The 11689-nt window shown below is 37.8% G+C and overlaps 1 protein-coding gene across 7 annotated transcripts in view; it reads left to right on the forward strand.

Moving 5' to 3' along the window:
• Positions 1-11689, forward strand: part of BCAP29 (B cell receptor associated protein 29) — a 42959-nt gene that overhangs the window by 24656 nt on the left and 6614 nt on the right. For 4 of the 7 annotated variants that reach the window (XM_034964755.3, XM_034964759.3, XM_055114815.2 and 1 more), the window contains exon 7: positions 8335-8435. In XM_034964755.3, the coding sequence (XP_034820646.1) occupies positions 8335-8435 (101 nt within the window). Of the gene's footprint in view, positions 1-8334; positions 8436-10236; positions 10273-11250; positions 11380-11689 lie in introns of all 7 variants that reach the window. The other 3 variants (XM_034964758.3, XM_063606332.1, XM_034964757.3) reach the window with 2 other exon arrangements.

An 11689-nucleotide genomic window follows, 5' to 3' on the forward strand; every position in this document is an offset into this window, starting at 1 on the left:
GGATTTATTAGCATTTATTAGTTCATCTCTGTGTTATCTTCACATATTGATGTTATTGTCAAAACAGAAAAAAGGGTTTGCTTGCTATCGGAGTACTTTTCTTAGACTAATATATAATGGTGATGTTGCATCCTGTTTGGTTCCCTGTTACGTTCCCATTTAGTTGTGATGTTTCCCTTTCTTGTGAGCTTCTTATCTGTTGTCAAGGCCTATACTCATAAACTATGTGTCTTTCAGTAACCAGGAGGAATAGCTATAGGGAAGATATTAAGACAGAAATTCAAAGATACCTTATATATTACTCACAGTACTAGCAAACATAACGATGTCTACCCTGAGGAAAAGCTTTTATAATCTCTACAGAGGGACATTAAAGCAAGAGAAAACAGTTTCTTCTCAGAAGAGCTTGTAGTCCAGATGGTAAACCAAACATATGTACATAAAGGGATTCATTTCCTCCCCAGTGTGAAACATGGGCTAGTCTACCAAAAACATGAGTGGAGAGTGCTAAATGCATACTGAATCAAGGAATGTTCCAGGTGTTAAAGATGTAATCGAGCACAATTCTCTAAATGTGTTGATGGACATAGAATGGCAGAAAAATGAGTGAAATGATACTACTGTTCTGAGTGAGAAGAGCAAAGCAAAAAGCAGAGTGGTCTGTTAGAAGTCGATGTGTCACACTAGGTGCAGTGAATGATAATGCTGTATGGTTGAGGGGTCCATTGATGTAGCCCCTAAAAGATCGAAGGAGATAATTACTTTGAATGCCTTGGTGTTCTTTTCTACTGTCTTATTCCATACCTAGATATGCATGTTTACTACAATCCTTCATGGTAAATACTTTTCTAATGATATCAGCTTATGGCAGGTTCATGTTTATGGCCAAGTGAGGTACAAAAATTAAACTGTACAACTCTAGTTTTAAAACACTTTCAATTAGGAAAAAACACTAAACTATTAATAGTGGTTTTCCTTAGTATGTACAACAGATGACTTTTTCCTAGAGTTTAAATTATTTTCTACAATGAATTTCTTTTGCTTAATGAAAAAGATAGCTTTTTATTGTAAAAAGAATTTAAAAATAAAAATAAAAAACCTCTTCCAAATACCCAGGTAATCTAGGGCGGTAGTTTTTTGGCTTGAATTATCTAATTAATTGGCTGTATTCCAACTTTACTTTGTTGGTAGACCCTAAATATTAGAAGCTGTTCATATAGCTTTTGCTAAGTTATATGAATTACATTGCAAAATCTGAGGATACACTGGGTAATCTTGGTGAAGTCATTGACTCTTTTTAGGCATAGTTTTCTCTTTTGTAAAATGAGAGACTGAACTAGTTAAACTTTAGTGTCTATTATATAGCTCCAAATAATGTAATTAAGCAAAACTGACTATCAAGAAGTATTTTCATTGTTGGCTTTTTGAACCTTCAAATTATATTTATTTTTCATGAGAAAAATCTTTTCACAGTAACTTCCCTTTCTCCAAACTTAATAAGTTCAGCAGGTGATTAAGCCACATTCTTCACTTTTGAAGAATGTTTCATGCAATCTTAGGATCTTTAGGACAGGATCTGGCAGGTTTTATGCATCTGTTAGCTCACAACACAAGTGTGCTATGTAAAATGGGAACACAAGTGTGCTATGTGAAATGGGGCCACAAGTCTTAAATGTAGGGCATTGGGAGAAGAGAGGATATGCCAGTAAACAGAACCAATTCTCATTAGTGTTAGAGCGTGGCTGTTTGTTTAGAACATTTATTAGAACCATTGATATGTAATAATAAAACTTTGCAGAAGAAATGATTTAAGAAATTAGCATGTTCTTTTCATTATAATTATGTTAGGGAAATAAAAAATGGGACTAGATCTCTAGAGGTCTTCCCAGCTCTGGGAGCCTTTGTTATAAAAGGGAGTATTTATCTGGAGCACCTTTTACTTTTTTTTATTTTATCAAAGTTTTACATATACATATTTTTAAAGCAAAATAGTAACACAAGGCTTATAATGAAAAAGAGCAGTCTCCTGAGGCCCTGTCCCCAGAAGCAACTACATTCAACTCCTTTAGAAATGTCCTCTGAGGCCGGGCGCAGTGGCTCACGCCTGTAATCCCAGCACTTTGGGAGGCCGAGGCCCGTGGATCATTTGAGCTCAGGAGTTTGAGGCCAGCCTGGCCAAATATGGTGAAACACTGTCTCTACTAAAAATATAAAAATTAACCGGATGGTAGTGGCACGTGCCTGTAATCCCCACTACCCGGGAGGCTGAGGCAGAAGAATCGCTTGAGCCTGGGAGGCACAGGTTGCAGTGATCCAAGATTGTGCCACTGCACTCCAGTCTGGGCAACAGAGTAAGACCCTGTCTCAAAAAAAAATGTTCTCTGATATGTGCCTCCAGGTTTCTAAATGCAGTGTTTAGGTAGTTTTTTCTTGCTCTTTCAGTATGGGATATTATCTTTGACTTTGTTATAGGGAAGACGAGGACTTAGATCTCTTTATCTCACCCAATTTCCCTCCTGGCTTCTCATACTTCCCATCCCCCTCCATCCTTTCAATTTAAATATATCATAACTTTTACTATATCATATTATTACAACTATATATTCATCATCATTATGAGGATTTCCTTTGCCTGTTTCCTGTATTGATACCCTCTTTCCTGAATTCCATGTTTTCTTTCTTTTTCTTTCTCTTTTTTTTTTCCGAGACAGATTCTCCCTTTGTAGTGCAGGCTGGAGTGCAGTGGCACAATCTTGGCTCACTGCAACCTCCGCCCCCCGGGTCCCGGTTCCAGCAATTCTGCTTCAGCCTCCCGAGCAGCTGGGATTACAGGCACACACCACCATGCCCAGCTAATTTTTGTATTTTTAGTAGAGACGGGGTTTCACCATGTTGGCCAGGCTGGTCTTGAACTCCTGACCTGGTGGTCCGCCTGCCTCGGCCTCCCAAAGTGCTGGAATTGCAGGTGTGAGCCACTGTGCCTGGCCTGGATTCCATGTTTTCTACTTTTGTGTAGGTTTTGAAAGTCACAGAGGTGCCAGCTTTCATCACATTGTGTCAAGAGTACATATTATTAACATAACTTATCAGTTTTGATGTTGACCTTGATCACCTGGCTAAAATAGTGCTTGTCTAGTTTCTGAACTGTAAAGTTCCTCTTTTCCCTCCTTTTTCCATACCGTAATCTTTGTGAATCGCTGTTCACAGCCCACACTTCAGAAATGGGGATCAGTGTGCAAATGAGTGGATTAAAAAAAGAAAAAAAATAAGAAAGGGAAGTTACGCTCAACCTCCTTGAAAGCAGAGTATCTGTGTAAATTGTTTGGAATTCTACACAGATTTGTCTGTTCTCTACCATTTGTTTGTCAGTATGGACTCATAGGTATTTATTTTATAATTTGGGTTATAATTTAATACTACTTTAGTTTATTGTTCAGGTTGTCCAGTGGGAGCTCTTTCATTTGGCTCCTGTGTCCCTTTGACACATTTCCATTTTGGATGTTTGTTTGTTTGTTTCATTTTTGGAGCACTTCCTTACTTTCTGGCATTACAAGATACTCCAGGCTTATCTTGAACATTTCCTGCTCCATTCTTAGAATCAATGTTTAGGGATTTTTTTTAATTGGGCTGGATTCTTTGGTACTATTTATTTATATTTTATTTTTGATTCTGGAGTAGTATGAGATATTTGTAACATGAGTATATTTTCTTCAAAATATTTCAAGAATGGTCTCTTTGCTTTGTTTTGGCTATCCTGAGTATTTTGGTTTTTGATTGAAGGTGTTTTTATCAAGATTACTATCAGGTAACTAAAGTAACACTTTGTATTGTTCACCTGACATTTATCATTTCCAAGTGAACTGTTTACACACAAGTGAATTTTTCAAATGCTTAAAGCTTACACTTTTCATTTATTCATTCTTTCATTCCTTCAAGGAGCATATTTTAAGCACTTACCAATACTAGGCAATATGCTAGGTACTCAGACAGACAGATAAGACACAGCTCTGTTTCTTGAGTAGTCCATAGTCTAGTAAGGGCATAGTTGCCCTTCAGTTCAATACGTGCTGTGGTGAAACTTGAGTTGTAGTAGAAGCCAACACTGGAGATCGACACTTTCTTGACATTTTAAAGGATGACATTAATTAGCCAGATGAAGTAGGAGGAGATGGACAAGGTGTTATAACAAAAATGAGCAGCATGTAACCAAAGGAGTATGGCACTTTTGAGGTACTACAAGGAGCTCAAGGCAACTGGAGTGTAAAATAAGATGGAACCAGTGGAGAGAGTTGAGCAGTAGGCCTAGAAGCCATCCTGAAGGGCCTCATATGCCATGTTTGTACGTTAACATTTTCAGGGCACTCTTAGAGGGTTTTTAGGCACAAGAGCAATCACTTTGACAGCATTATAGACAATGGATTAAAGTAGACGGGCAACTACATGAGAAATCCACTTAATAATCTAATCTGGAAATGAGGACAGTGGTCACAGAGCTGGAGTGGAAGGTATGGATTGGAGAGCTATAAAGGAACTTAATAGCTATCAACAAACTTTATCAATAGATGGGTGTGAGGTTAAAAGAGATTAAGTGTTGATTGAAGTGATGAATAAAATGTAAATCTTTACCTACACAGACCTGACAATATAGGCATGTACAAAAGAATGATAATATAATTAAACCACAATTTATGTCCTTACTGAACAGAAGTTTGTGTGTCTACTTTCCAAGTATCTTGGAAGCATTACTGTAGATTAACAATCCAATAAGTGATCATTGGCAAAGGAGTAGTACATGTGAGGATTAAATACTGAATAACTCCAGTGTATCACACTCTTGAATTCTCAAAAAGAGAACCAAATAAATTGGAAAGAAACCAACACTAGACATATGGAAATTTTTCAAATAAAATATGTTTTCCTCTGGCTCAATCCTTGCAGCTATTGTACAGCAGCCCAACTTTAGCTGTCATGCCAATGCCTCTAAAAACTTCCATTTCCTGGCAGAGCTTTACTGGCAGTGTTTCTATCTCTGGTCGAAATCACAGTGATACAATACATTTACACGGTACATTAGTCTCACCAGCTCCTCCCACTTTTGCAAATAGTTCCGTAAGTGAACGTTTGACACTTGGAAAGACAACAAATATTTTTGCTTACTATGTGTCACTGTAACATTAGTTGAATTCATTTTCTATATTAATAAATGATGCATGTGCCTTTAAAAATATCTAATGGACCATAACCTAGGACATAACAGTCTCTTATTGAATCTAGCCAGTATTCTTAGCAAATACCTCAGTATTTCCATAAAGCCACTGGCAAGTGATAGCAGCCCGTTTTTGCAGTTAAGAAAATTGCAGTAGCAACTTAGATGTATCATCTAAAGCCTCCTTGTCCAATAATATTTTTCTTATATATGCTGTTTCCAAAATAATATGCCTCAAAATAAAATAAGCATATTCACATGTCAGATAACAAGTTTATATAGTCCCTTGGTTACAGATGCAGTTGCAAAAGGAGGTGGAAGGCATCCAAAACACAATAATTTTTATAAAATGAGATAAAGGACTGGGAAACAGTCCAAGATGTGTCTAGACAATAATAGCCTCCCCTAATTGGAGTGATAGTATTCATTAGATTTATTAATATCCACTGAAATACAAAATGAAATAAGAAACACAGTTTATACCTTGGCTTAATAAGTGGCAGAAAAACAGTATTTGTCTGCATTTGTTCCATTAATAACTTTATACCGGTAGTAACCAGAAGAAACTCCTAGATAGGCTGTACAAGTGGTTTTCTAGCTTCTTTTAAAAAGGAACTACTGGGTTGATATCTAAGATATACTAAATTTATTAAATAACTTCTTAATGTCAGAAATTCAAGTATAAATCGTTTTTAACATTAAGACCAACTCCTGTTCATTACAAGCACCTGACCAACTGTCTTAATAGAAAGTACTCTAGACTCAGTAGCTTATAAACAACAGAAATTTATTTCTCACGGTTCTGGTGGCTAAGAAGTCTGAGATCAAGGCCACAATAAATTAGGCCTCTGATGAGGGCCTGTTTCGTGATTCATAGATGGTACCATCTTGCTATGTTCTCACATAATGGAAAGGGAAAGGCAGCTCTCTGGGGCCTCTTTTTATTAGTGCACGAATCCCATTAATGAGGACCCCGCCCTTATGACCTAATCACTCCCCAGCCACGCCTCCCAATACGATCACATTGGTAATTAGGTTTCAACATATGAATTTTGTGGAGAGACAAGCATTCGGACCATAACAACAACATTCTTAAAACTACCATTGTAGGCCAGGGGCAGTGGCTCACAACTGTAATCCCAGCACTTTGGGAGCCTGAGGTGAGAGAATTGCTTGAGCCCAGGAGTTCAAGACCTGCCTGGGCAACATAGTGAGACCTCATCTCTACAAAAAATTTAAAAATTGGCTGGGGTGGTAGAGCAAGATGTTGTCTCAAAAAAAAATAAACACCATTGCAGGCTAGTCAGCCACTATTAGGTTGTGGAATCTACTGTGTATTTTATGTACCAGAAATCCAGGGTCTTAAACTTTTTTGCTGAGCTCTGAAGATACCACCACCATGCATCATATTTTCAAGTAGCTTCTAGGAAATGCCTTGTAGAACCCAAATTGAAAACTAACGTATAACTCTTTATGTTGTGAAGGTGGTCCTAATGAAATCTAACCATCCCCAAAAGTGTCTTCCATACCTGACTCATACCTTTAGCAAGTGACATCACATTAAATTTGTCAAAATCGGTCTTTAATACCTTATTTAGAATTATGCAGCTATATAAGGAACATGGAGGAAATTATAGAGCTGTGCTGCCCAATATGGCTAGCCACTAGCTCACATGTGGCTGTTTAAATTTAATTGAACTTAAATTGAAAATATAGGTCCTCACTTAAACTAGTCACATTTAAAGTTCACAATAGCCACATCTAAGTAGTGGCTACCGTATTGACAACGCAGATGTAGAACTATGTAGAACATTTGACAATACTGTCTAGAAAGTACTGATACAAAAAGCATTTTAGTTGATAATGGCTTATATATTTATATAAAAATGCCTATATGATGACTTCTCAAGAGAAAAGATTGTTTATAACTGGAACCTATAATTTTATTTCATTGTGCCAGAAAAGTAGCTTTTAAATTTATAAGTTCTACTTTTTTCCCTTAAACTCCTACCCTAAAATACTTCCAAATGTAGAACTTCTGAAGGCTACATATGATACAGAGCTACTTCAGGATTCCCAGAGTTTGGAAAAATGATTTCTGAAAGCACTATATGAGATAAAAGTTTCAAGTATGACAACTCTAATTTTTCTACCCCATTTTGTACAGCTCTTCTACATATTTTGCTCATTAGCACCTTCTTCACAATGTATTGTTTTATATATATATATATTTATTTATTTATTTTACTTCTATCTAAGGCTATGAATCTGCTGACATATGACTTGTAGCTCCTTGGTAGGTAAAGGTCAATATAGTAATTCTTGTGTGCCATTATCTTGAGGAGCAGGATGTTTGCATAGACTAAATTGTCTTCCTATATATTGCTGCTTTAGTTACAAAGGTTAAAATTGTAAGTATAAAATGGAAAAACCAGTGAGGGACAGAGGAACTTTGGATGTAATGGGCCTCTGGATGCCCTGAGAAGCATTTAATATCACTTATATTCATATGTAAGTGGATGCATGACCTGAATTTATTCATGAGGAAACATCAGACAAAAACAAAGTGAAAGAACATTCTATCTAAAAAGTGGCCTGTATTCTTTAAAATGTCAGTATCATGAAAGATGGGGAGAAGAGGGCTGTGATAATGGTGGGGAATCATTCCAGATTAAAAGAAATGAAAGAGATATGATAACTAAATGCAATATGTGATCTTGCACTGTATCCTGGACTAGCAGTGGAGAAAATGCTAAAAGGACATGATTAAGACAGTTCCAAAAATTGGCATATGGATGATAAATTAGATTTAAAGTATTGTATTCATATTAAGTTTCCTAAATTTGGTGACTATACTATGGTTATGTTAGATAATATTTTGTTTCTGGGAAATACATTCACAGAAATGTATTGAAGAGTAGAGGGGCACGATGCCTGCACCTTATTCTCAAATGAGTCAAGAAAATAATAGTGTGTGTGAAGAGAGAGAATATGATAACAAATGTAGCACAATGTTAACAGTGGATTTGAGTAAAGACTATACAGGAGTTCTCTATTTAAGTCTTGTAACTTTTCTATAAATTTGAAATTATTCTGAAATAAAAATAAAACTATTCGATATTTTCTAGCCCTTTCTAAGGCACAAAATGATGTGATGGAAATGAAGATGCAGTCAGAGAGACTTTCGAAAGAATATGATCAACTCCTGAAAGAACACTCTGAACTTCAGGTGGGTGTGACATGCACTTTATGCACCTAAATGTTTTGAAATAGTAATTACCTAAGTAAATTATTTGGGTTATTTGTCCTTAACTAATCAAGATGATGTACTTAATCCTGGCTTTGTTAAACGATTTAAAGAAGCCAGATTTTTACCTAGAGGGTAAAGATTAGGACATTGCAGGAAAATACAAGATAATTTTAAGGAATTGCTGACTTGCATACTTACAGCATTCCAGTTTTGGTGAATTTTTAAGCAAAAGAATTAAGCCACAAAAGTGGCAGCATTGGAAAACAGACTGGTTCTAGAAAAGATGAGTTTTGCTCTTTGGGATGTTTGCCATATTCATGCCAAAATGAGGCCAGAATTTCAAGTTCCACATCACACTACTCTTGTCTCAGTGTTTTAGACATATTAGGACAAGACTTTAGCGTTCAAATTTATCGTTTACCTCCAAATGTTGATTTGAAAGATGGAAATGGGAAAAAAATGTTTCATTGTTAAAGCCACAAAGTCAGATCTGGGCCATAGGTTTTCTTTCTCTTTCTCTCTAATTCAGTAAAAGAAATGGTCATCCCTGTTAGGCTTGTCTTTCCTCCCTCCCTTCTGTTGCCAGCCAGTAACCTGAATCGATTTCCCAGACACACTTTGATCAATTGGGGAAGAGACCATTCCAGAGACAGCCCTGGCCTTCCCTCCCAGTTTCTCCCAAGACAGACTGGTTGGGCTTGTCTTCAAAATTTGGCAGCCTTTGTGGCTTTCAGTCAGGGCTTTTTACAAATAATAGCTTTTTATTTCACTGTACACATTTCCCTGCATCTTAATGGTCATGGTATCTCCAAGGCTCAGCACTGTTCCTGGCACAAGGCAAGCAGACACTATACTCATAGACTTTGTAGTCGGACCTACTTGGAATACCTACCTATACCTGGCTGCATGCTAGGTTTTTTATCTTAGGCAGGTTATAGCATCCCTTTGGGGCTCACTTCTTTCATCTATAAAAATTGAAACAATAATGATGCCTGGCTCACTGGATTGTTAAGAGAACTAAATAAAATGTGTAGGTTTTTTAGCACTATGCCTAGCTGACAGTAAACACTCAAGAAATGATAGGTATTATCATCATCATCTGTATTACTTCCTCTGTAGGAGTTTTGCTGAAAGAATGACTTATTCTCAACCAACCACTTTGGCCTTGGTTTAAAGCCAGTAATTAAGTAATCCAAAGCACATATTTGTAATCTGATATTCCCAGTTGGTTTGCATGTTTGGTTTAACTAGCCTACTTTGACAATAGCAAAAGACAAGGTAGCCAGAGAAGGGTGAATACCCTGTATGCTCCAATCCCAGGACACTGAGGGCTCAGTTCACATGGCCTGGAGCAGATAGGTAGATTGTCAGCAAGACCACCCCTTCCCCATCTCGAAAATAGAGACCCTAAAATTGCTGACCTCACTGGGGCATGATAATTATTCGTGGTATCTTTCAAAGTCCACCTTGGAAAGTGAAGAAGTCACTTCAGAGACCTCTTGCCTAGAAATACAACATTTTCCCCCTATTTGTGAGATTAGGGTTTACTCAACCAGGTTGAGTATCGACATTAGTGGACTTTGCCATAATGTCAGACATGCTTAGATCTTTGAATGGAGAAAGGAAATCCAGAAGTATGCCTTCAGTTTCTTATGGCCAGTGTCCATTGTTGAATGTCTCCATTGTTGAATGTCTCCATTGTGGTAACAGCCATTGGTTCTCTTAATTCTGAAGAATATATATAACAGTGAGATTTCCTCAACCCATTTCCTCCCCACAGAAAAGCCACAGTCAGCCTGAAGCTGCTGCATTCTTGGTAAAGGAAGTAGAAAGCTTTTAAGAGTGATTCCTGGCTGAGCGTGGTGGCTCACACCTTTCTTTAATCCCAGCACTTTGGAAGGCTGAGGCGGGCAGATCACGGGGATCAAGACCATCCTGGCTAACAAGGTGAAACCCTGTCTCTACTAAAAATACAAAAAATTAGCCAGGCATGGTGGCAAGTGCCTGTAATCCCAGCTACTAGGGAGGCTGAGGCAGGAGAATCACTTGAACCTGGGAGGCAGAGGTTGCAGTGAGCCGAGATCGCGCTTTTGCACTCCAGCCTGGGTGACAGAGCGAGACTCCATCTCAGAAAAAAAAAAAGTGATTCCTTCCCAAGAAAATAGTTGTTATAATAGTTGTTATACCTGTTTCTGTGGAAAAGACCCCATCCCAGATTATGCCAGACACCATGCCGAGAGTAGGGCCTTGTTTGATAGCACTTTAGGACTTGATCTAATTTCTGCTTGTATCCAGTTTTTGAAATATTTAATAGATGTCATTTGTTGAGAGTATGCTCTGGACTAAGCACTTGGCTAAGGGCTTTGTATATGTTGTTTTGTTTACTCTCCATGACAGCTCAATAATTGAAAGTATTTTAATATCCCTATTTTGTGAATGAGGAAACTGAGACCCAGAGATGTTATATAATTTATCGAAAGTAACTAGAAAGTGATAGCATTCAAAGTCAGAGAATCTTTCTCCAGAACCTCCGTCATTAACCACTATGTTCTTTGGCCTTTGCTGATCATTGGATTGTGTTCTTGGATTCATTCTCCTCTCACCACTGCTTTACTCTGTATCTCTGGGAGGCCCGTTTCCAAGGCTCCCTTGCTGTCTGACTCAGTCTGGGCAGGTTTAGCCAGTGGCAGGCACTAGAAGACTGAAGGCAGGAGGAAGGGGAAAGCCAGGGATTTCTTCTACTCTTTCTGCTGTAGAGGCCTTCTCCTTTATGACTCCAGTTCCTTCCCTCTAGGTCCCACTGGGCAGCTTCTACATACTGGCCTTCGCACCTGGGCTCCATAACCCTCATCCCTCCAGCCCAAGAAGTGGTGGTGGCTTTTCTGCTATTGATAATCCCAGAGGTGCCTTACCACCCTGTTTGGTGTGTGTACTTTTTCATCACCTGTAAAACCAATTTCCCATAATATCTCTGTTGGAAGGAAAACAAAATATCAGCTCCATAGTTTACCACTTCTGTAACCCACAGGTGACTCATTTGACATCTATGCTCCTCAGGTACTTTACTACTTAAATAAAGGTTGTAATACCTTATGAAAATTAAACCAGATCCTGTATAAGAAAGCACTTTATATATTTATAATCAAAAATGCTATTTATTATGTCCTGACTGGTTACATTTTTTTCCTTCACCTACCCATCCCCCACCGTTGTCCAATATGAGACCCTGTATA

The sequence above is a fragment of the Pan paniscus genome, chromosome 6 (genome assembly GCF_029289425.2).
Source record: "Pan paniscus chromosome 6, NHGRI_mPanPan1-v2.0_pri, whole genome shotgun sequence".
In the NCBI taxonomy this organism is placed as follows: Eukaryota; Metazoa; Chordata; class Mammalia; order Primates; family Hominidae; genus Pan; species Pan paniscus.